Raw genomic sequence first — 27,254 nt, forward strand, 5'->3', positions numbered from 1 at the left:
TTGGATTGGATGGTTTCAGGGCTTCACAAAAAGTATAATTTTTGTCAGTCTACAATAAAGAATGCCTACAGAGTACGCTTGAATAAAAGCTTACATGTAGCAAACATGCAAAAAAAACCATTTAAGAATGACAGTAATGACACTGTCCTTCATTTCATTCTACAAATGACATATCGCTGTTAAAATATGATGTACATGTACATTTGCATGTATAACAAGAACATCATGTGCCAGGATCATTGAGCTCTCTGAGACATACATCAGCTACAATTGAGTTTTAACTTCATTATTATTCCTGAACTCAGAAATAACCTTTAAATTTCACTTCTACTCTGAAAAAAACAAACAAACCAAAAGCGTGTTTGTGGATAAATGCAAATGCAGGGGTGTTCAGGTTTCTTTCAATCGCATGTTATAACCATAAGGAACCAACACAAAAACTGAATAACGCAATAGTACCAGCACACATATTCCACACAGTGAAACACTACATGTATGTGTTGCCAAGATTCCAAGCTCACCTCCTCTCCTGCCGTGGAGAGGTCATGACCTTTGGGTGTTCGTAGTCCTTGGCCACAAACTTTTCCGTCCCACACGCTACGTAGCAGCCGGAACTCTGGATCTCGTGGACACTGTGGATGGCTCGGCCGTCCAATGTGCACAATCTGACAAGGACGAGGAGAACAAAAGCGATGAAAACTCAAAAACATTTTGGATATGCAAAACAAGCCAACAGTATATATTATCATCACACAGTTCCAACAAGGATTAACAACTTCTGATTTATTTCTTTGCAACATTTCATGGCTATTCTATCATGCAGGCTAAGGCATGTTAGAATACTCATCGAAATGTTGCAAAGAAATAAATCAGAAGGTGTTATCGATACTGAAACTGTCTGATGGTGTTCTCTTAACTTCTCAATGCCTCTCAAGGAACAGTACATTTGGTGTACAGTAGGCCTCTCAAGGAACAGTACATTTTGTGTACAGTAGGTCTCTCAAGGAACAGTACATTTTGTGTACAGTAGACCTCTCAAGGAACAGTACATTTTGTGTACAGTAGACCTCTCAAGGAACAGTACATTTTGTGTACAGTAGGTCTCTCAAGGAACAGTACATTTTGTGTACAGTAGACCTCTCAAGGAACAGTACATTTTGTGTACAGCAGACGTTAAGGAGATTCCTTAAGGTCTACTGTACACAAAATATTTGTAAAGGGTCGGATCTAATACACACTCTACAGACAATGCATGATACATTCTAAAGAGTACTGCCAAAATCACACCTTTTTACTGTGTCTTCCATTCCACACAATACCCTATACAAAATGTCTGATTTATTTCATCAACACTTAATCAACATGTATGGTCCACTATGCACTAGAGATCTATGTATGTCCATTCAAAAGCATATCTACATGTACATTGCAAATGGGACACCCTTACATAAAAAAGTGTGAGGTCCTCAACACTTTCTAATGTATAAGGTCACTCAAAAGTCTGTTGTCCACTGTACATACATGTACACTCAAAAGTCTGTTGTCCACTGTACATACATGTACACTCAAAAGTCTGTTGTCCACTGTACATACATGTACACTCAAAAGTCTGTTGTCCACTGTACATACATGTACACTCAAAAGTCTGTTGTCCTCTGTACATACATGTACACTCAAAAGTCTGTTGTCCACTGTACATACATGTACACTCAAAAGTCTGTTGTCCACTGTACATACATGTACACTCAAAAGTCTGTTGTCCACTGTACATACATGTACACTCAAAGTCTGTTGTCCACTGTACATACATGTACACTCAAAAGTCTGTTGTCCACTGTACATACATGTACACTCAAAAGTGTGTTGTCCACTGTACATACATGTACACTCAAAAGTCTGTTGTCCACTGTACATACATGTACACTCAAAAGTGTGTTGTCCACTGTACATACATGTACACTCAAAAGTCTGTTGTCCACTGTACATACATGTACACTCAAAAGTGTGTTGTCCACTGTACATACATGTACACTCAAAAGTCTGTTGTCCACTGTACATACATGTACACTCAAAAGTCTGTTGTGCACTGTACATACATGTACACTCAAAAGTCTGTTGTCCACTGTACATCCATGTACACGCAAAAGTCTGTTGTCCACTGTACATACATGTACACTCAAAAGTCTGCTGTCCTCTGTACATACATGTACACTCAAAAGTCTGTTGTCCACTGTACATACATGTACACTCAAAAGTCTGTTGTCCACTGTACATACATGTACACTCAAAAGTCTGCTGTCCACTGTACATACATGTACACTCAAAGTCTGTTGTCCACTGTACATACATGTACACTCAAAAGTCTGTTGTCCACTGTACATACATGTACACTCAAAAGTCTGTTGTCCACTGTACATACATGTACACTCAAAAGTCTGTTGTCCACTGTACATACATGTACACTCAAAAGTCTGTTGTCCACTGCAGTATACTAAAAATGAAAAGTTCATTCCAAAGTGTATAGTTCATTCTACATTTTGAAGAGTGTATTGTCCTCTGTGCACTTTATGCTGAACACTAAACTGTAACGTCCATTGTACACTATAGAGTGTATTATAATATACAGTTTCTGCAGCCAATTCCACAAAACCTTTTCTGAATTAAGTAAAAATTTAAAACCTCTTCACATGCTACAAAGTTTTGGGTACTGAAAGTTGAAATTTTGACATGTTTTTCTTACAATCAAACTGATGAGGTGGACAAAATTTTTACTTTCTTAAAGACAAAGAAATAAGGGTGGAGAGCATATCTCCAATTTTGACAAAGTCAGAAACGACTTTGTGAAATCTACTACATTGTATTAACCAGGTATGGTTGAGTTTATACCACACAAGGTGTAAAAACTGTCCACTGTCGCTGACTATGACATCTAAAGCGTAAGACTATACTCCATAAAGTGTATGGTCCACTGAACAGTGAAATTCTCCACTAAATTGTGAATTGAAATTGTAAATTGAAATTCATGTATGTACACTTTAAATTGCATAGTTCACCTATAAAAGTCTATTAAACCCCCACTTTACATCAAATTTATTTATTTATTTACTTCACAAGTGTTTTATGCTGCACTCAAGAATATTTGACTTGGCAGGAGAAAAACAAGCAGAGCCTGGGTGAAATCCATTACCACTCGCAGGTTACTGGTAAACTTTCCCACACACAACCAGAGATACAATCTAACATCTATGGTCCATGTACGCTACTGTTACAACGCACTCCAAACTGTCCATCAGTATGGTCTACTGTGAAGTCCCTGGATAAAAGGTCCACTCCACAATAATTGCATAACCCTCTATGAACTGTAACAATCAATCCTCTATAAACAGTAACAATCCTCTATAAACTGTAACAAAGTAAGTCTCAATTACTACATGTACATGTATGTCTCCCACCTTTTGCTTTTCTTCTTTCAAAGGTGGTCAATCTTTATTCGAAACAGTTCAAAAAATGTACATGTTTGTGTGTGTAGATGTACATGTATGTGTATGAGGAGATGCAGAGTGACACAAGCAGGGGCTGCCCTCTTCCATGTAAAGTTCTAATCTAAATAAAAGCATGGCAAAAAAAGTAAATTTACAGAATGGTATAGTTAAAAAACAAAATAAAAAAAATAATCCCTGAGGCAAAATAGATACATGTATTAAATTCCTGTGTAACTCCTTGTATGTTTATCTGTTTCTGTCACGCACACATAAACATCTGAGTGGCATTTCTGAACAGCCTGTGAACGTCATATCTCACTGAAGCCATTAAATATTGATGTCAAACCCCGAGACGTTTCCAAAGAAGGGCCATTTGTCTGTGCAATGATCCCTTTAAATCAGCTAACACGGCACAATTCCCGAACAAGTGCATTTATATAAGTGAATCTAATTTCCCTTGTACGTAACTGTCACATGATGAACGGGAAAGTTACATGTGTCTTCTTCAAAGATCTTATACATCATTTTCTTAGGATATTAACCATCAAAGCCTTTCATGTACACGGGCCATAAGTCATGGCATACGCACGAACAATGATTCAGTGATGAATGGGCTGAAACTGCGCGTGTAAAACAGTAGAGCACTGGTCGCTTTATCTGAGCAATGTTTAATGAGCTGGAAATGTTGCCAGTGACAACAAAACACAAGACAAACTTAAGCATTATTATTGTAAACTCTGATCAACTGCCCCTGTAAGTGTGTGGTTTACGCAAGCCTGCAGAACAGATAAACGTACCTGTGTAACATACTTGTGCGTTCAAATACCACCTACACATGCCACTACAACCAGACGTAGCAGGCTTCCCGTCTTTTAGCATTTAACCACCAGATTGGGCTGATTTATTTTTTTTATTTCAATGGTGTTTTAAGAAATGCTCAAGAATATTTCACGGGTATGATGGCGGTCAGCACTATGATGGAAGGAAACTTGGCAGAGCCCAGGGAAACTCATGACCATCCGTAGGTTGCTGATAGACCTTCAGCTGGAGAGTTAGTGAGCAAAGGCTAGACTTGAGCATAGAGCAACCACACTGGTGAGAGGCTCCTGGGCCTTAGTGCCGCTGGCTGCTAACCCCCTCAGCCACGGAGGCTGGCGGGATCAGACAGGGTTGACGGTGTCAATTCTTGCCTGTAATTGTACCACAAATAACAGCATTTCCAAAAAGGGGTTATTTTAAGCTAATCTGGCTATAGGTATTGGTCACTCTTGGTGAAATGGCACTATGCAATTTCTTGAAAGCTGCATGTCAATATGACATGTCAATCTTTGCATTATCATCTCCAGTTCAATTATTTTGCATTCGTGATGTCATCACGACAAAATTCATATTCATGAGCGATGCTATGGAGACAACGAATTAGCATGAAGCTGTCACTTACTTTCTTATAGCCCCGCCCCGGCTAAGTGACACTCTCTCCTTGATGGCATCCAGCACCATTTCCCAAGAGCCTTGTTCTCGGGGACGAAGTTGAACTCGGTGAGGGTTTTCTAAATCGTTCCCATTGGGATGAACACTGTGAATTCAAGCATACAAAAGAGTATTAATTATTTATACACATGTAAAGGTGAAAAATCAGGATTTCTTTGATGTCGTGAGTGTATAACAATTCAGTTATATGTAATGCTAGGCTTGGTACATATGTACTAACCTTAGCCCTGAAGTACACAGTTAAGGCTTATTGACTATTACTCCAGCCAACAGTACAGTTCATTAGCTTAATCCTGACATACACCTACATGCTGCCTCACTGATGAGGTCTGCACAGTCTTGAACCCAATTAAACTTCCACTAGTTCAACTGCAGCAGTAAATTCCGACCAAATACAGTGTATAACCAGCAAAATTCTTCAATCCAGTTACCAATCAAAAAAAAAATGTGATTGGAAAAAAAACAAAAAAACAAAAAAAAAAACATAGGTGCTCAGCATAGACATAGTCTTTATATAAGTAGTTTGTGCCTTGCATTTTATACAACCATGTAATTACGTAAATTTACAATGTATCTTATCCAAACTTCTCTGTGCATTAATTGTGTCCTGTATAAATATAAATTCACCTGCATTTGTTAATATCAGTGTCTTCTCAATGTATTTTTAAAACTTTTACTGACAAAACTGATTACGAGGTCAGAAATTTAAGGTTGAAATATTTAGTCTTATAGTATGGAAAAGAATGTGACAGGTACTCAAATTTTGAGTATACATGTACATGACCAGCGTAAGGATGAATCCCATTATGACCAATGACAGCAACCGCTATACAAGGGGATATTCCGTACAAATACAGAAATCTATCCACGAAGAGTTATTCATATCACAAACACCCAGCTCACATGGCAATGGGAAATATGCAGCTTTCTTCATCATACAGCCTTGAAAATGGATTATCCTAAATGACCTGAAATTTCATTCATGACTCAGTTGCTCATTTTCCCACATTCTGGGAGTTCTATTGATTTAAGACAGGTGCTTTGAGAGGTGTTTGGAAGGTGGGATGATATCCAGAGGTAATATCTCATGATATTTATCTGCCCCCAAGAATGCTCTTTTGTGGTCAAATTTTTCGCTCATTTAGGACATTTCTAACGGCCAACCGTATACATCACTATCACCATATTATTAAAGAGTGTTTTTGTCAGATGTAAATCCTACATGTAGTTTAAACTAAAAAATGTGCCCGAATGTATGCACCGTTCTAGTGCATGTGGGCATTACATCATCGATCGTCATGGTAACAGTCAACACCACAAGGGCTTTGTTAACACGGCTGCATTAACAGGTCGCTGTAAAGATGCAAAATGAAAAGGTATCCGATTGTACTCCATCAATTGCTTTCATCGTGCTGTGATGTCGATATGGTATTGAGCCGTGATCTTGTCATCACAAATGTAATAATTAGAATGACAAAGATGTAAAAAACTTCCCCACATGCTATGTGATGTCAAAAAAATGGTCAGTAATTTGCCAGGCTCTGTATAAAGTGCTATTCAGTACACGGTGAACCAACCAAGCGATGACATTTGAAAATCTATTACATACATGTACATGCCGTACTGATGAGGATCATTGCTATGTTATTTATGTAAATAGACAGAGATGGGGGCCTTCGTGGCTGAGCGGAGTAGCACGCCAGCACGGTGCAATAACCTCTCACCAATGTGGCCGCTGTGAGTTCAAGTCCACCTCATGCTAGCTGGCTTCCTCTCTGGTCGTACATGAGAGGGTCTGTGCCAGCAACCTGCGGATTGTCGCGAGTTTCCCCCCTGGGGTTCTGCTCGGTTTCCTCCCATCCTTATGCTGGTCACTGTTCTATAAGTGAAATATTCTTGAGTATGACATAAAAGACCAATCAAATAAATAAATAAATAAACAGACAGAGAAGTATGTCACCGCATTACATAGCAGATAATCACATGTCTGTCCGTACTCCGTCTAGTTTGGCTACAAGAGTGATATTACCAAAAATACCCTTAGAATTCTTGAATCCTTTCAACCACCTACATGTATGCAGTCAAGACTTTGAAACATTCTGAGAGAATGGGGTGTTGAGAAATAAATTCCACAGAGATTGCATTATTTGTGACACAGATTAGTTACTTTAGCGTTATTTTCATAATAATTGTATGAATGAATTCCTCTGAAAAAAAATACTTTAGAAGATGAAAAGGTTAAAGATTTATAGTAGAAGCAATACTGAGGAATTGTGGGAAGTGAGAGCAAATTATGTTGTTGTTTAATTCATGACTTGAACCTCCACTCACTGAATTGACTGTCTTAAATTACTAATGCACACTGGGACAAAGTCTGTCGCCTTTTAAAAGCAGATTCGATCTCAATCGATTCAGATCAGCCATTATCCTGTAACATTTTTTTAACCTGCAGAACGTAATGCCAGGTGTTTGTCCTATAAACAGGAATCGGAGATTGCAAGTTTTTATCTATGCTCCAATCCGAATTCTCAAAGTCTGTGTACACACTTCTTGTGTACATACAACACCTGAGTTCATGTGAGCCAATGTCCTCGACAAAAACAATAAAACATTCTTGTAACATGTACATGAAAATTCATACTGTACCAACAAGGCTATAAATTTAACATTTTATGTTTGAAGGATGCCAGTTGGGCCACCACTCACGTAGCTAAACTTCTACCCTGTCTGCTGTGCTCTGGTTCTACAAGTGCACCAAGGGCAAACCACAGGCAAGCTACTGACCTGGATGCTATGCATGTAACTAATCTTTAAGAAACTATACCGTTTTAATCTTTCCATTATACTACGTCACAATGTGCATGATAACTCGGAAGCCCTACGCCAATCTTGAAGGTGCTATCTTTATTTGGGGGAAAGCCAAAGGTAGATTCCATATTGCCAACTAGAAGCAAACAGAATCCCTACTGGACTGGTTTTACAAGTGACAGAGACACCTGAGTTACACATATATGCGCAGTTCAGTTTGTGGGCAGTCTTACTAGTAATGTCACACATACATGTATGACAGAGAGAAAAAGAAAAGAAAAAAAGTCACATGATTGACTTACAAGATGATGATTGGCTCTGTTCTGATCTTTCGTATTCTCCCTGAGGTTTGGATTCGACTGTGCCGCACAGGTTTGATCTGAAATTGAACAAGAACACTGCTTGATACACATGATTAGTGATTAACTGTAAATAAAACTAAGATCTAAATTCTTGTACTTTCACCGATCAGTTTGACATTATAATAAACCCCAAACTGTTAATTTTCTGGGATGAATGTACAATGTTGAACATGTACAGGTATAAGAATATAAGATGTAAGCTTGCATTAAGTTTAATTCATATCACATCTCAGTCCCCTAAGCTTTTATTCTTTAACAGCTGAACAGGGGTCAAAATGTTTGGCCATTCACTCGTTTGTAAGCACTCAAAAATAAAGATGGTGACCTTAAATTGAGACCAGGTCATCTCAAAGTTAACTTTCTATCATGTAAATATTCATCATTTCACACGCATAGGTCAGTTTCCTGTACGTTAAATCCACTTCCTTGTTATTTACAATTATATACAAAAAACTTTACTACATTTCACACTTTAAATATCATATTGGATGGCATCACTTTTTCGTCAAGATCATCACTCTGAAAAGCTCAAATTATCAAACACACTGACCCCTGTTTTATGTGCACATATAATTATAATGACACTTACACCATAACAACCAGCATTGTAGGCATTACATCATCATGGAAGTATGTAATGTCGAGGGCTTTGTTTGCCCACAATGTTTCATCGTTTTGATGTGCAATGTTTCCATCTTGTGTAATGACGAAATACATGTAAGCATGTGTGAACTTGTGAGGAAAATGTCTAAAATACAGTACAAAAAATGCAAAACTATTCCTCAGGCCCCTACAGATCCCCCAGGCATCTACCCTGCACCTGGTGTGGACCCAGACCCAGGGCTGCAGGGCTGGCGCACACTGTTTGGGTTTGTCACTTCTTTGGTTTGACAGCGCTGTGTATATTGGGGCATGGAGTGAGTGAGTGCTTGGGGTTTAACCTCCTACTTAGCAATTTTTCAGTCATATGACGACCACGGAATCCTTAGAGTGCATGTAATATGCCTCCTTGTTGCAGGACAGATTTCCCCACTCTTTTATCTAGTGCTGCTTCACTGAGACGTCTTAACCAAGACAAGTAAGCGATATTGGGGTATGGATATGGACAATTATTCTGCACCCAGGCATAAAAATGTCCTTAATCACAGTAATCAATTTTCTGGACATCTCTTCTGGACTTCATTAATTAACAAGATAAGTTACATATGCATTTATAGGTTTACCATTTCATAATTAACACTCAAAGCCAATGACTTGCAGACACGAAATACATACGATAAAACCACTGCCATTTGCATGGCATATATTAATTAGCACAGCAATTTGCAAGCAATGACGTAAACATGTGGTACTTTTAGCAAAATCTTTTCGAATAATTGAACACATCGTCAATAAATCAGACAGGTTGACGTACAGTAGATGCACGAATGTACAAATAATATGTCATTTACATGTAGATCTCAGGGATTTTTCCTTCCCCAAACGAAAGTTATTAAAATACAGGTAAGTACATCCAAGTACTTCCAACAATGTCTCTGGCATCAAAAGTTCATTTACATTATAAACTCCAGATTTAAGTGTACATTATATGTTCATGTATTATTTGATTTACCTATTTCTTAATTTGATTGCTGTTTTGTTCCCTAATATAAGCATGTCAATTTCATCAGACAAGCAATAAAGTACGGTAATACACTATATTGTCCATGTACATATGATTATGGTTTACAGTTTAAATCTGTATTGCATTACCTGTACATCCATATTTTCCTTGCACGTCAATTAGTACCGACATGTACATACATGCAGGTGAAACACAACAGGGGAGTTTTGAGATCAAAATCTTTTGTCAGCAAATGTAAAAAAAAAAAAGTCCCACTGTACCACGTCACATTCAGAAGTGTCCAAAACAAAATCAACGGTCTTGGCACTTCCCATAGGTACCTATACGTGAACATACATGCATGACACCAAAACCTTTCCATCTGGAACTTCCTAAATTTACCAACACTCATGCAGCTCTTAAATTCTATCCATCACTTGTTTACTCTGTTAAAATAACTCTCTTCGAATTTTTTTCAGGAACTCATGATGTTATTATTGTGAAGTAATGTAACAGAGAACAGTTGCCTAACATTTCCAACGATCCGCAGGGTACAGTAGGATTTTTACAGGTACCTTTTGCAACAGAAGACCTTAATTTTGAAACTCCCCTACACAGATGGCAAACATACATGTGTGTACAAACTAGGCAGTTGTTGGCAATTTACATATATGTCCGTGCAGTAGACATTGGATTGCAATACCATAATGGTCAGGATATAGTTCAATGATCTAATCATGTCATTGTACATGAATGATATCAGATCACTGCAGATTTTATGGTGCACTTTTTGTTCTGGATCCCAAGTGAATTCTACCTATTGTACCTGTACATGCCTTATTTAAGTTTAAAGTGAGCCAGTCTGACTTTCTCACTGAAACACGCACATGTATGCGTATACTAGCTCTAGCCAAAATTACATGCTACGTGTACATGTAATTTCAACAGTGAAGCAGCACCTCCTTGTCAAAGTAAACACATGTACATGTACATCAAGCGATATAGGTACCCTGATATACACATTGTAGGTGTAAAAGACAGGAACAGATAAGGTCTAGCACATGAATCAGCAATGAAGTTCCGTTGCGCTTCTATTGTTGGAATGGAATTCCTGCACATGTCCAAAGTGGGACGTATTACGTCATTTCTGTGATGCTGGATGGATAGACCAAACCCGCCACAGATGAAACCGCGGGACACAACACATGGCTTCTCATTGAGCGACAAAAAGACTTGTGAGTCGTATGTCACATTAGCTCCACCTTTTATGAGAGGAAATCTACCGATAACCCATTACGTTTTTAACTATGTACATGTAACTGCATTTGGTCTATCAAAAAGAAAATGACATTTTCTGAAATAGGACTTTTACCCTAAATTTAAAGTGACATCAGGAGATGAGACTATGAATTAATACATTTATTTATACAGGAGATTTTCAGCAGAAATCAATCAGCATAAATCCAATCATACATGTACTTTTGTAGTTATTTTAGAATTGACCAAAAACTTTTTCAAAATATCATCATTGTCAGTGCATGAGCTGCAGTTCAAAGTCAGTAATATACATTACACCATTTCTAATAGGTTTTCAACAATGTAATAGCACATATTAAACATAGCACATGGTCCAAATCTGACATCAACGGAAATGCAATAATTTGAGCTATATTTCTGGGTTACCAAAACACTAAAAATCAGATTCCATTAGCAAATATGGATATTTTGCTTGAAATCTCTTGCACATCATCTTTAACCTGGATGATATAGGCCCCCAAAGTTACAGACCTCACTGAGAAACCACTGCACATAAAGATATGAAGACCACCAGCAACGCCTAATATCTGTACATATAGAATAAAGTTCCTCTCTACACATGGATTAAGTTTCCAGTTTTTATACAGAGTTAAGAGGCCTGTATGCACTACACTTAACCAGGGTTGACAGAAAGGCTTTAGCCAATGATTGTAGAGTCCGAAACTGCCAGTTCAAGTTCAACAAGGGTTTATTGGTATAGAGGTATAAAATGCCCAGAGTTCAATAACTGTTGATTTTCAATCAATACGAGTCAGTGTACTTGTACCTGAGGTACTTGCATGCTCGGCAAAGTACATACATATATATCACACACAACCGGGAAAGCCACACGTGGGGTATAATACTGTAGGTTCTCGACTTACATCTCAAGTAGCATTAGGAAAGTCCATTTATCAAACATTCATGGTTTTGCAGTGAGTCATGGCTGCTCTGAGCCAATCATCAACACACTCTCTGGTCACGTGACTAGAGTATGGGTGGTGAAAACAAAGTGAATTTAACCCAGGTGAGATAGGCAATGAAGATGATTTTAGCATAAAAAATGAAAAATTTTTAGGTAAAAGTTTTTAGTAGTAGTTTTTTAGGTAAAAGATTCTTTTGGGAAAAGTAATCAGGATGTATTCAGCCTTCAGACATAATATTTTCAATGTCCTGTAGTACTTTAAACTTTAGGAATGTGTAAAAATCAGCATTTGCCCATTAGCTACATGTTATTTATCACCTCCTGCTCCTTGCCAGGAACCCGGGTGCTCGAAACACATGCAGGAGCCAACACTTTTTGGCAAACCCGGCTTTATAGGCAAATAATTCAGCCTATTTATAATTTGATTTAGCCTCTAGAGCTAGTGACTATGTTATCGTTAATCCCATGGGCTGTATGGATCAGAAAAACTTAATAATTACACACTGAAGAATTTGTCACTTCTAAACATACATACATACATTTTGCTGTAATCCTCCCGTACCAGTAATATTATAAGCTTACGTTATACACAACAAGTGTTATTCTGAGAAGCAAAGACTGCATTGTCATTCATATTTCAGCATTTTATTTTGCTATCATTATTAGAATAAAATACTGAAATACGGAGTCACAATGAAGTCTTATTACACAAGCAGAAATTTACTTTCAGCGAACCTATAGTACATGACCATATAACTTTACAGAGGAATAAAACTGAAAAATCATTGTGTAAAGTCTTACAAACAATACCGTATTTCACCAAAAATTTGGTACGTGAAAATACACTATGAGATTTCAGGTTTTAAACTCATACTTTTGATGCCACTTCTGACATTTTTCTCATTAACCAAACTCCACAAAAATACTTTCACCTGGGAACAATTAATACGCTGGATGAATCAATCAGAATCAAGCAAAATGTATTACCTGAAGACAGGTAAACTTTAAGCGAAATACAGAAATCAAAATGTGTAATTTGGCACAGATACACGTTTACTGTGTCATACCATACCCCTTGTAGCTGACTTAGTGTAACTTCCCAATGTACACCGGCCATCCTGGACTTCAGTGGACAGGTAATATAGTGCCAAAATACCAAGAATGCACCTGTATATCCTAATGATCAGCAGGTCTGGGCTTCCAGTTAACCGCAGCCAGTGTCAGACCAACTCTGAATGTTGGCAGCTTTCACCTGGACAGTTTGAGCAGTTATTACATGGTCCAAACACTGTTGTTAACAGCATAGTTACGCTACCTTTAATTAAAGGTGTGCCTAACACGCTAATTAAGTGGAACTATAGCCACAGGGTAAATACTGGCCTCTGGCCACCGCATGACCATTATCTCAGCAGGCCATTGATAAGTACCAAGCCTTACACCCTAACATGACAACACGTCCATTAATTACCATGCAGGAACTCCAGGCACAATTAACAGTGCAAGTGAATATGTTCATAACCATGGCAACAGTAATACCTCATGCTAACACTTAATATATGCTCAGTGCATCTATTTGCCAAAGCAGAATGGTTAATTTTATCATTCACCCCAAATTCACCCTCATCCCTTTCCTACAGAGCCATATCCAGAGTCATTCACCCTTACTCATTTCCTACAGAGCCATATCCAGGGTCATTCACCCTTACCCCTTTCCTACAGAGCCATATCCAGAGTCTTTCACCCTTACCCATTTCCTACAGGGCCATATCCAGAGTCATTCACCCTCATCCCTTTCCTACAGAGCCATATCCAGTCATTCACCCTTACCCCTTTCCTACAGGGCCATATCCAGAGTCATTCACCCTTACCCATTTCCTACAGGGCCATATCCAGAGTCATTCACCCTTACCCCTTTCCCACAGGGCCATATCCAGGGTCATTCACCCTTACCCCTTTCCTACAGAGCCATAGCTAGAGTCATTTCGGCTCTTGAAAACGTTTCGGCTCCCACACTGTCTTCTGGTCAAAACTTAACAAGCTGTGTTAAAATTGACGAGTAAATTAAACCAAAACACAATGGTATACCAATAAAAAGTCAAGTTTTCATACAAATTTCTTTCATTCACGGGCTTAAAAGCTCTTAGAAAGCATCATTTTCAGTTGTATTTTTAAAACTTCTTTATGCACTGTCACAATGTCACCATAAAAGCCTGGGATCAGAGCCTTTAATGTTTTTCTAGATATGGCCCTGTCCTATAGCTTGTACTCAACACCAGCTCATCTTATAAGGGCGTATTCAAGGTAATGATAATCCTAGAGTTCATAACTGCGTTGCAGGTAGCACAAAATTTAAATAGATGTTACTACATGCACATGAAGCTTTAACAACTGGCAAGGTCCAAGTACTTCATTATTTTCTTACCAATAAAATACATTATGAAAATTGCACATACATGTAGGCATGTTTCTGAGGTGCAAGTACAATGTACGGATTACATTCAAAACAAGCAATACATTATCATGTACATCTGTGAATGATGTGCAAGTATTACATGTAATTTCATTTATTTATTTACTTGATCCGTGTTTTAAGCCGCACTCAAGAATATTTCACTTATACAGTGGTCGTCAGGATTATGGTTAGACGAAACCGGGCAGAGCCCAGTGGAAACCCAGGGTCATCTGCACGTTGCTGGCAGATCTTCCCACATACAGCCTACAGGTACTTAAAATTTATTTACTTGATCGGTGTTTTAAGCCGCACCCAAGAATATTTCACTTATGCAGTGGCCATCAGCATTACGGTTAGAGGAAACCAGGCAGAGCCCAGTGGAAACCCAGGGTCATCCGTACATTTCTGGCAGATCTTCCCACATACGGCCTACAGGTACTTAAAATTTATTTACTTACATGTATTTACTTGATCAGTGTTTTACACCGCACTCAAGAATATTTCACTTATACAGTGGTCACCAGCATTATGGTTAGAGGAAACCGGGCAGAGCAAGGTGGAAATGCACGGCCATTCGTAGGTTGCTGGCAGACCTTACCACATAGGGCCTACAGGTACCTATAATTACAACAAACATTACATGTACTGTACGTGTTTACATGGAATGTACACATACCATTATTCATGACAGTGCATGAAGGAGACGAAATTAAATACCTAGCATTTGGATTATTATTTCTTTTCTATAAAATTTACAAATTACAACAATATGTAGGGCTAAAAAGTAAAAACAAACATTAACAAAATAAACTGGTACCACTTCATAGAAGGGAACATTCAGCAGAAATACAAGTATGTAAGTCTCTCAATGGTAATAACCTTAATCATTGTCCTAAAGCATAGAATACATGCATGTCACAGCTGACCATCCGTTAAGAGAAATACCCAGAAAAACTAGTTATTCCAAAAGTAGCCAGTGGCCGGTGGCTTGACCAATGCTAAACTATTAATACAGATGTACATAAGAAACATTAGAATTTGTTGGGACAATAGCTTGAAATCTTTGGTAACAGACCTGTCAGGACCTTCGGCATATCAAATAACCGTTATAATCAACAAAACTGTGACAAACCAACTGGTCACTGACCTGAGACACTAGCTCACAGCATGCACAGCAGATGATGTACCCAACAAACAATGGGGGAATTATAAACAGTTTATCACAAAGTTTATGACATGTTTCAACAACAACATGTTTGCCAGTCATGGTGCATGTGACTATGTTGTTCACACTCAACAGACCTCCTTGAACAAGCAAGACGAAATCTGGATACTAAATCTAATTACCGTTTGTACATGCACACTGCACGAATATACCGTCAGAGAACCGCAGCCTTATATGGCCAGGTCAGCTTCACTATGTATGTGTAACGAACTGTCAAGAAGCATAATTTAAAAATTTTACAGTCTCCAACAAGGCACATGTAGAACTATACATGGTGCCGGTGTGAAGCAGGACATCAAGTCACTGTTACATGAAAAATGGATTGTAGAGTAACGTCTATACTGCTACAGTGCATCACTTTCTATTGTGATGTTGTACTGTGTTTATTGTGATGTCATCATGATAAGCTCGGAAAGGGAACAAATGACATCAAGGTTCTGCTGCTGGCCGTTTGACAGGTGCCCACTGACATGGACGAGCTGGACTATACACCTACCAAGAGAAGCCTACCACACAGTTAACAAATATAAAAGGTGAGTTACTAGATTACAGTACGTTCTCAGCAAGTTTTACACTTTAAATTTCCTTAAATGCCATCATCCAATGACTGTGAGGACATGCATGCTGTTGGATAACGCCGAATGACTCCAACTCCTTTTCTTATATTGGCCTAGCGTTGTTGGAGTCTCGACGCTTACAATGTTAATGTCGTACTCAACGAAGGTCCAGGCTGATTTTCTTTGTTATCCAACAAGTTTCGTGCAAATAAAAGACAGCAACTTAAAGACCTGCTCTCTGCATCCAGCGCACCGCCATCATACGTTCCTACTCAACGCAGAATAAATTTATTATAGCCATGAAGGCTTCCATGGTATATAAGAAAAGGAGTAGAGAGTCTTTCAAGGCTAGCTTTTGGACCTTTAAAGAACAAGTCTTTGTACAATGAGTTTCAATCTTAGGACTCAGTTACATATAAAATACAGGTGACATGTACTTGAACTACTGTTTAAGACCTCACATGCACATGTACAATATATTTACAGGTATATAAACAAACCATTTTGTGACTGGAGTATTAAATAATTCACATACATGCATATTTTAAAGATATTAGATGTACATATATGTAATACAAATATCAAAATAACATGCAATGCCCTCAAACCGCTTGGCCTTACTGGAGAAATGTAATGTCAAGTGAGTTACTTTGATCACAATTTTCCATAGAATACATGATTTACAAGCCTTTCATAAAATTTAATTTAAATGACCCCCAATGACCTTAAAAATCAACAGAGTTCTTCCTAATAATAACAAGTATGCATGGTATACAGGGAAAAATAGGATAAGGAGCATGTCACTGAAAATCTGTAGGGTTCTTCCTCAAATGTTCAAGAGACAGATGGAGTAAGTGGTTACCATCAAATGACCAGACAGATGAAGAGGGGCAGATGGCCAGATTATAAACAATTGCAACTGCAAGGTATGTGCATGTTGTATGTTTTTTAGTAAACCATGTGCACAAATTTTAGAAAAAAATTGTGTTAACAATTACAAATGTAGGCATGCTGACCAGTTTTTAACATTACCACTGAAAAAATAGGTCAAGGTCGGTAAAAAAAATAAGGTTCTCCTGCATGGAAAAGTGGAAGTTAAGTGAATTTGGGGTAATCTGTTCAGGAGATGGAAGGACACCGACCTCTACAAAAATACCCTCGGCCAAAACAGGTAGAGAGGTGTAACAAAACAATTAAATGGTAAATTCCCGAGGATGATGCATGTCAAGTATACATGACAAACAATAACTTTTCTATAAAACCAGCCTGTACCTTTATACATGTACACTGAAACATTAAAGTATCATAAACTTTTATGTATTTATGTGTCTATAATCATGCAATAACTCCAGAGCATGTAAAAACATGTATATAATGGATGCTATCGTACAACATACTCCACATGACCTAAAATTTCGTCCACACATGTGCATTTTTGGAGGCATTTACTTTCACAACATATTACTTTTCGAGCTGAAACTTACAATTTTCCAGCAGAAGATCATCCCATGTTCCAAGCAAACCTCAAAACACCTTTCTAATATCAACTGAACTCTGAGAACCAGGAAAAATGGACAAGTTAGTCATGGGCGAAATTTATGGTCAGATAGAGTAAACGAGTATGCATATACATGTATATCAGGCTCATTGGTTTGACTGGCACCTACATGTACACATACTGTTAAAGTCAAGTGGGCCAGCGATGTTTGTTTCATATGGCCTATTACTTTTATATTGAACTGCTAAAGCAACTTGATCAGGACAGCCTCAAAACTTAAAAACTTACGGTTATATATTATTGATCAAGTTAAAGACCGTGTGGATTGTGTACCTACATTATTCAGTGCCTATCTTCAGCAGAGTTCATCAATTAAGGCCTCGATCTTGTTTGAATTCAGGGAGGATCGCACTATACATTTGCACGATGTTAACAATACAAATGAAATCATTCAATGAATACTGTGCTGGCATCATACGTATACCAACAATGCTTTCACCTCACGCAATTTGTGCAGAAACTCACCAAGACTTTCCTTTTCCAGACACCTTATACTATTAAACCAGGCCTATAGCTGTCCTTCAATATTAAAATCACAATCATTAGCAGTCACCTTCATTTCTCAAACCAGTTGTTCAGTTTTTCTAGTGAACAACTCATGTGTACAACAAAAGTCTGACACAGCCAGACTCAATCCAGACTTTATTACTCCAGTGTCATATGCGTATGAATACAAAGCAAATAAAACCCTATAGTCATGACTGGACTCCAGAGTGCCAAAGTTAATGAAGACCCTGGAGCTCTAACTATACAGCTATAGAGATGTAGTTCACCCTTTACACCCTTCTCTGACAACAAGCTGCCAGAGACGTCCACAAAAGGGGCTGTAGAGAAAGTAAATGTACTACAACACAAATCTTAATACTGCTGTGTGTATAAAAAAGATAAAGAGCAGAGAGTTAATCATGGCTCTCAAATTCCCATTCATCTGTCTGCCATATTGCTGTACATGTACCAGTGTGGGTAAAACCTGTACATCTAACAGTGATCTACAAAGCAATGGTCAGCAAAGAAAAAGACACGGATCTAGCCATTACCATTGATGTATCCTAACTACCTCAACCATTTCGCATGAGAAAGAACCACTTTCAGTGCAATTTAAGCACATTTCTCACTTGATTTTGGAGACAAAACTACATTGGTTAGATTGTCCAATTTCAGCACTTCACTAAAAGTCTAATTTTACTAGTCTACGAAGAATAAAGCCTTTAGAATATGCTTGAATAAACACATTGCCATCAGTACAGTACCTGTACCATATTTGGCCTCAAATTTTGTCCAATGGGAATAGTTTATTCTCCTTTTGCCTGATTCTGACAGTTCCACATATTGATCTTAAAATGGTGTTTTTGGTTGTTGTTTTCTAGTTGTTTTTTTTGCTTTTGTTTATGAGTAGTTTTTGGAACCAATTCAGAATGATATCCTACTGGAATCAATATTTTTACGATCTTTATTTCATCTGTCAGTGAAAATGCAGATTTTTAGGGCAAATACAGCACCAGTATACAAGCACACATAGTCTATTGTGCCATTGTGTTCAGTTCATTTTTTATACTGTCGATGACCGTTCACCACAAAGCTCTGTGATCATCCACTTCAATATCCTAGCCCTCTTCACCCAGAATCGTCATCGAAGAGCCAAGTCAAGTGCGACCACAAAGATCAAAGAGCAAAATGACCCTCCCTAGGGAAAAGCGCTACACATAAAACACCACATTACCTGACCATAGCAACGGACCACCATACTGAATTCCCTCGTTAAGGGCTGTCATGGCCTTTCTGTTGACATTTACAAACAGTGCTGTGATGGTAATGGCCTGATGGCCATAACCAGTGTCACAAGATGGCTATGACCAGTGTCGTCAAGATTACAATGAAAACTCCTTATGTACTGGTACATTTGTATACAGCAGTAAATTTAAAACGCTTTCTATTTATTTATTTATTTCATTGGTGTTTTATGCTGAAATCGAGAGTATTTCACTCATACAGTGGTGGCCAGCATACATGTATGTGGCGGGAGAAAACCCATGGAATAATCTTCTACATGCATATACAGATACACAGAGCTGTTAATCATATCCAGTATCACAGCATCAAGGAACGCATACTGTATTAATTTTATGCAAAGTCTGTCAAGAGTAAAAGGGCTCAAAAAAAAAAAAATGTACATACATATGTGGCATTTCAAGGCAAAGATCACTCTAAAATAAAGGTATACATCAGATGAAGACCATTAAAAACTGTCCAGGAAAATAGTTGGATTTATTATTTTTTTTTTTTAGAGTTTTTCTAACCGAGTAAAATTGTGTTAAAAGATCAGATTCTACGGTGGTCTTTTGTGACCCAGAGGTTATCAATTGCACCACTTCCATACTTTTTGCCAGAAATAATTTGTTTCAAAGTCAAATCAGTGATGTATTATGTATATGCATTTTGAATGATGAAATGTAGCAGTCTAATGTGTTTTAAGTAGCAAAATCTTATGTGATGTCACTGATCCCAATGTGGTCAGAAAAGTCCACCACAGAATAAAATATTCAAATGCATTTTACTAGGTTAAAAAAATTGTAAAAAAAATAAATCCATCTATTTTCTTGGACGGTTTTTAATGGTCTTTCCCCTGATACATACTTCATTTTAGCGTTTTCTTGCCTTTAAAATTATGACAACATACACATGTGTATATATGGTGCTTAAGATACTTTGCTATAAACCTGTTACATTTTGAACATGTCTTCAAGGTTTATATATTTACTGCTATAATGTGTCATTAACACAATGTACAATGATGTTGTGCATATTATTTCTAATTTAAATATAAATATAGTATAAATCAGCACAGCGGGGTCCAGAAATCCATGTACATGTACATTACTCAAAGAAAGCTTCCTTCCTTTTAGTATTGGATGACAAAATACCAAATATGAAAAAGCAATATTTATCTTTGTTTTGAGTTACTTTTCTACACTGTAAATCCAGAGACACTGGTTTACCTGTACATATATACATGGGTATATATACATGATATACCTGTACATAAACCTGGATCAGGATTACCAAGCTGTCGTAGACTTACGACACACTGTAGTCTTACCTTCAAAACAGCTTACTGCACTAAAACTGTGAACCACCTTAAGGACTTTTCATTTTAATACGAAGAGCCGTTGTAGATCTTCATGGCAACAATTAAAATCACAGACTTTTATAAGTCTAAAGAAGCTTTATTATCCTGGGCTGGCTCCTGAGGACAACAGAATTATCAGCCAAAGATGTAACACAGCAATGGGGATGAGACATAAACTTCTTCCTGTCTGTAACAAAGCTGTCTAAGCTACATGTCAGGAGTCTTTGTTATTTGATTTATTTTACTGACGTTTCACTTATACGACGGTAGCCACATTATAGTTGTAGGAAACTGAGCGCAGCCCCCGGACACCCATAGCCATCTGCAGCTTGCTGGCAGATCTTCCCACGTACACCCTGAGAGGAAGCTAGTGAACTCTTTCGTTCTTTCCTTTATTACGTCACAATGATCACTGTACGTGCGCTCATTAAACAGCTAGGTAGTATACACAAGCGCTGCAACAGAAGACAACGACGTGTTCTGCTTGCATTGCACACTATGAGTATACCCAACTATACCATTAGTACAGTGATCACATATGGTCAGACCTCAGTGCCTCACCCACATCGGGATTATTTTATTGATCAATCGTCTGCACACTTCTGTCTGTTGGTAACTGCACAGCCAGCTCTCTGGCCAAATGAGCACCAGAGACACAATGGTTCGAAATGCCGTCACCCAATCCCTTAACGATTCGTAACCTGATAATTACAGGTGCACATTATGCTATCTACAGGGCGGCCTGTACAGGGTATACAGTCCATACACTGCATTTAACCACGAAAAGAGGACAGGTAAAATTATCTCACATTGACAGTTATTTATTCATTCACATGATAGTTGTTTAACACCATTCAAGAATTTATCACGTAGGCCATCATCATTAATATATTTGTTACACGTATTAAACCGCATCATCTGTGGCTGCTTATTATGACAAAGGTCCCCTGAAGGCCTAAGCACAGTCGTGTAGAGAGTATTATTACTGAAAGTTTGAATACATGTACATCTGTAACATTTATAATATACATCTGTTATGGAACTTATTTAGGGGAAGTTGTGGGGATGGTAAATTAATGCAAAGGCTAAGGACGGGATAAAAAATGGGAGGAGAAACATGGGCTTTTGGCTCTCATGAGCACACCCGGATAGCACAGTGTATAATATCACATTCCTGTATTAATTAGATCCCAAGCCCATGTAAAACAATGTTTCAATGTGACAAATATGTAAGATGTTACACATGTATGCTTAACTGTATAAGGAAATATTATATAATATACTCACATCTAATGAACCTTTGGTAAGTCGTTTCCGGGGAGACACCTCAATTTCCAAATACCTGCAGAAATGAGAAGGCAGAAAATGGTACATGGAATTTATTAATAATAATTAAGTCAGAGGTGAAAACTGTGGCTGTTTGTGAACATGCTAACAACATTCATAAGAAAGAGCGGCAAGTCTGGAAACTGTTCTTAAAGTTTATGTGACATGATTGACAAATTTTCCAGGAACTTGTACATGTACCTGTACATCATATTTTGTGGCTAATTAAAAGAATAGGGATTTTGAGAATGGGGACTTTTTTTGTTTTTTGGGGGAGCTAAACTCCCTGGTTTAAATAAACACATTTATTAGATGGTCTGGTTTATTCCTGGTTTCTCATGTGTCTGTATATTAAGGCAGTATTGATGCAGAGTACAATAATTACTAATAATTAATTTTCAAACAAAATATGAATTTGAAGACACTGTGCAGTTTTCAAGTTATGTCCTTAATGACAACAGCATGATATAAATTTGTGATATTGCCTGTCACTGACAAACGAATTACAACTGCTGTGATGTCCAGATAATTCCAGAGCCAGAGTGGAATTATCAGTCAGCCAAAAGGATGAAAAAAGGATGACATGACATTAGCATGTTCCTCAAAAATTCATGATATGTATAAACACTAAAGCCAAGATTATGGTTATGTGGAAAACAAATTTATCCCAAAAATTCAAATTTACTTTTATTTTTCTTCATCTATGAGGCATATTTGTTGTCTCAAAATCACCTCTCCATCTTGTGCGTATTTTCTATCAATGTTCGGAAATTTTCAGAAACGGTGAGCAACTTGCATTTCGCCAGACTCTTCACCCACCGTGTTGCTTCGACATATAATGGATTGAGGTCACAACAACTAAATGAGATCCAGAGTGATCACTGGTGCCTTCTGCATGTTTGAAAAAATGCAGTTGAAAGCGATTTGTACGTCAAAGAACAAGGCTGAGAACGTTTATAGGCGCTTTTATATATGTCAATATACATTGTACATCCTAAACTTCACATACAGAAACAAAAACCATGCACTTTAATAATGAGTATCACTTTGGAACATCTTTCAAATGGATAACATGAACTCTTGGGCTAGACTTTCCTGTACACTCCCACTGCAGTACTACAGGTACACTAGCTGTACATGCATGTATTTGAGAATGAAAGTGAAAACTAAAATGTCAGGACAACAGAAAGTTACCTGTACATTTCACAAGCTGCTTCAGACTGTTTAAAGGGATGGATATAAACATGACTGGTAGATACGTCTAAGGGGTGAGGATAAGCAGTATTTTGTTTTCAGATTAGAGCACTGGGGCCACTTTCTCACAACTTAGTTACTCATATTTCACGTAACTTTTTCTGTGTAAAAGTTGTTGTCTGGGTAAAACTGCCACAAGGTTACGTCATTTACGAGAAAAGTCATGATTTATGAAATTTTCTGAAAGTAGTCTCAGGTTGGTAATTACAGTAATATTTAATTAGCAAATATGTCCAAAAGTGTTAACCTGATTAACAAGCCGCAGCTGTGGTGAAAATGGTGGTCAAGACAGACTGCAGTAACCCCATAAGTAACCAACAAAGGCTTTTTGCAGAATAAGAGAACAACTGCTTTATAGCAGACCCGACACAACAAAAACAGTGTCCTGCCTACAGCCTTATTGTATATAAATTATAATCTCTTTCCTACTCAGTCCAATTTTTGATGTTCTAACTAAACTTCCAAACACCCACATGTAGGGAGCAGCATGCACCGAACAGATCTTGAAAATGCTTAAATGTCGACCATCCATGCCAACAAAAATCGGATCATGAGATTTCATGTTGAATGAGGGAGGGCATTTGGCTAGCTACGATACTTGATGTTGTCACACTTCATCTATGATTTGTGACTCATGCCAGCAAGAAATTTCTGGACAGTATTTCATTTTGATCTTATGACTTTTGACATAAATTACCGATCAGAATCACTGTTTCTTAGGGTTGGACTTGCAGCCAAGGGAAATCAAAATGTACTTTCCATTTAGTATTAGTCGCCACTGATGGCCTGCCATTCTAGGTTAAGGAAGGCCATACTAAACATAAACCAACCATACATCTACTGCACTACAGATTTGCTATGTTGTATTACAATGCTATTTTATGCATCTCTTCCATCAGCACTCAGGGAATTTCAGGACGTATAATACATGCAGTAATCCTGTCAAGTTTGAATTGGAGTGACTAGGACAACAAGCTACCTGTTCTTGCACCCCCCACTATTTTGATGATGATTACAATCTACACTGCTGACCAATGGCTAACACAGATAATAAACTGTCAATCAGACAACTTACATGTACATGTATGTATCTCATGGCGCCATTTTTACCCCCTACTAAGAAGGCTTGGAAGCTTGTTAGTGATCTTATATGTTATGACATGGTATAAATATAATATACACTAGAGTATAAGAAACATTAAACTTTGCCCATGATTATTTCTCTACCCTGACTGAGCCTAAACTAAAAAGCGAGACTGGCATTGGGTCACAAGACAAAACTGAGAAAGGTAAAAGTCTTTTCAACATTTTGTTTAATACGCTGAAATGGTTGTTTTCTTCAAGGACACATTCTCAATTTAAATAGTACGCAAATACTAAATGCAATTTCTAGACCCATATTACTGCCATAATGTATGTACAGCTTTCCAAATGACGGTATTTTCAGAAAATTAATACGTTCGCAAAACTACTAGTTGTATGCATGACACTATGTCTCAGATGAAAAATTACCATTTTTTTTACAGAAATAAAAGACTCTGCCAACAAACAAGACACATGTTACATAAGGAGCTTGCAGCTTTAGGTTTTAGTATGAAATTCAATACAACTTGAGTTGAAATAAAAATTTATATTTTGTACTTTTATTTTCTAGCAAGAGACTTTCATAGTTCGTACCCTAAACTCATTTTATTTTTTTCATTCAATGAAATGAACTCATGGTTTGCAAGTTTTTTAAACTTATTTATTTTTGATAGCATTTAAATTAAAATGGGAAAGTAAAGCTAATCACACTTCTTTTATTCATTTATTCGACTATTTTGATACTTTGCCCTAGAAGGCCTGTACAATACAATAATTCCCTTAATGTGACATTGGTCCATGAGTGAAAGAATTTTTCTTTTCAGTAAAAATTGTCATAATTTTTCAATGTTACCACACAAGGAAACAGATTTCTCTGACTTTATCTAAATCAAAATATTATGAATATCAGAATAACAATTCTGATGGCATTGCCACATATAAATTTAATTCCATTACACGGGACACATTAGTTTAATTATAGAAAATAACTGGCATATGTCACCTCAACAAATTAATATTTCCGTTCCATGCGGTGTGTCACTAATTCTGCTCCATTCTGGAATTTAAACATCCTACTTTTGCATCTTACTGCAGTTTCCACAACATTCGTTGTTGTTGTAAAGATACCTACCCGATTCTGTGGAACTTTTCCTGGCCAGCAGCCACGTAAGATTCCCCTCGCTTTATCACCTGATCTAAATCTGTTACTCGGTGTCCACCCACAGGGGTATAAAGTCTACGGACAGCCCCAAATCGGGGTCTAAGCGTGTCCGTAACATGATCTAAGAACACATCAAAGTTTGCGATTTTCCGTTTGTTGATGATAATCCGTTTGCCGGGGAATTTCTCATCGCCGTTTTGGTACACGCTGATCTGCTTCGCTCGCTCGATCACCGGGAGAGTGGTGTCGGCTGCTGCCATGATTATTCCTAAAAAGAGAAAATCAGTTTTCACCAGAACAGTTTTGACATTTCCCGGCACATGTTCGCTGTCAAACGCACGCAAACAAATCCACGACCGTCAACTCGTCTCCTCGCCACCGCTTAACGCTACTGCATGCTGGGATTGCACTTGTTTATTCCTGCTGAACTTTGACCCGTTGTCATGGAAACACGTGGCACGAAACTGACAACATGGAAGCTACATTCCACGTGTGGCAATATCCAGTGGCTATTGTTTTCAGCATTTTCCCTCTGTTTACACCGCAACTGTAGATCTTCATATGTCCGCCCTATGTGCAGAGCTTCGCTAAATGACACTGACACGACTTCATTGGCAATTAGTCAAGCGTAGACTCCTCGAAAGGCGTGAGCCGTACGTCAATCTTTGACAACGGTACCGGTAAATAATGAACTCGGCCGTACTAAGGCCGTTGTCAATTTGGCTACCTTTTATAGTGCACACCCTGCTATAGGCATAGAGTACATTTTATTACTTTACAGTGTTAACAAGAATCTGAACAGACCATTCAAGCCACACTCTTAATATAAATCGAGTCGGGGAAACAGATATTGATACCAGCTGTCAACAATAATTGTCTGACATGATAGCACGCATGGTCTACTTCATTTATTTCTTCGATTATTGTATTACGCGGTGCTCAAGGATATTTCACTTACACGACGGCGGCCAGTATTATGGTGGGAGGAAACCTTTCAGAGTCCGGAGGAAACACACAACCATCCGCAACCAGGTTGCTGACAGACCCTCCAATGTAAAACCGGAGAATCCAGCATGTCTGTGTTGGACTTGAACTCACGGCGACCAATTTGGTCAGCTTCCGTGTCATCACGGAGGGTAAGACTTCCTTACACAGTTACGCATATATACGTACATGTATACGTAGGCAGACTAACGTACGCCACATTACCAATATTTCAGCCATATCGCGGTGATTATAATATATATGGAAGGCAAAAATGACATTGATAAGGTACAGTACTTAGGCCTATATATATATATATATATATATATATATATATATATATATATATATATATATATGGGCCAACAGTCTGCCTTCGTATACTTGCACGTATGTACATGTATGAGTAATTGTGTAAGGAAGTCTTACAGGCATATGTTGTGCCGTATTTGCATGATTTACGCCTCGCTGTAATATACATCTTGTTAATACAGTAATAATCAGTAATACTCATTCTATGCCTATATTGTTCAGTTGCGTTATCGATTTCCGCTCTATG

At 37.8% G+C, this 27,254-nt stretch overlaps 1 protein-coding gene across 2 annotated transcripts in view; it reads right to left on the bottom strand.

Annotated features, from left to right (window-relative positions):
* LOC135464091 (doublecortin domain-containing protein 2-like) overlaps positions 1-26,035 on the bottom strand; it is a 44,997-nt gene extending 18,962 nt beyond the window's left edge. For both annotated transcript variants that reach the window (XM_064741582.1, XM_064741581.1), the window contains exons 1-5: positions 25,682-26,035; positions 22,174-22,228; positions 8,084-8,160; positions 4,924-5,058; positions 522-665 (exon numbers count right to left, since the gene is read on the bottom strand). In XM_064741582.1, coding sequence (XP_064597652.1) covers positions 522-665; positions 4,924-5,058; positions 8,084-8,160; positions 22,174-22,228; positions 25,682-25,971 — 701 coding nt within the window. In that variant the 5' untranslated portion in view covers positions 25,972-26,035. The remainder of the gene's footprint in view (positions 1-521; positions 666-4,923; positions 5,059-8,083; positions 8,161-22,173; positions 22,229-25,681) is intronic.
* Between the last annotated feature and the right edge of the window lie 1,219 nt (positions 26,036-27,254).

The sequence above is a fragment of the Liolophura sinensis genome, chromosome 3 (assembly GCF_032854445.1).
Source record: "Liolophura sinensis isolate JHLJ2023 chromosome 3, CUHK_Ljap_v2, whole genome shotgun sequence".
NCBI classification, from domain to species: domain Eukaryota; kingdom Metazoa; phylum Mollusca; class Polyplacophora; order Chitonida; family Chitonidae; genus Liolophura; species Liolophura sinensis.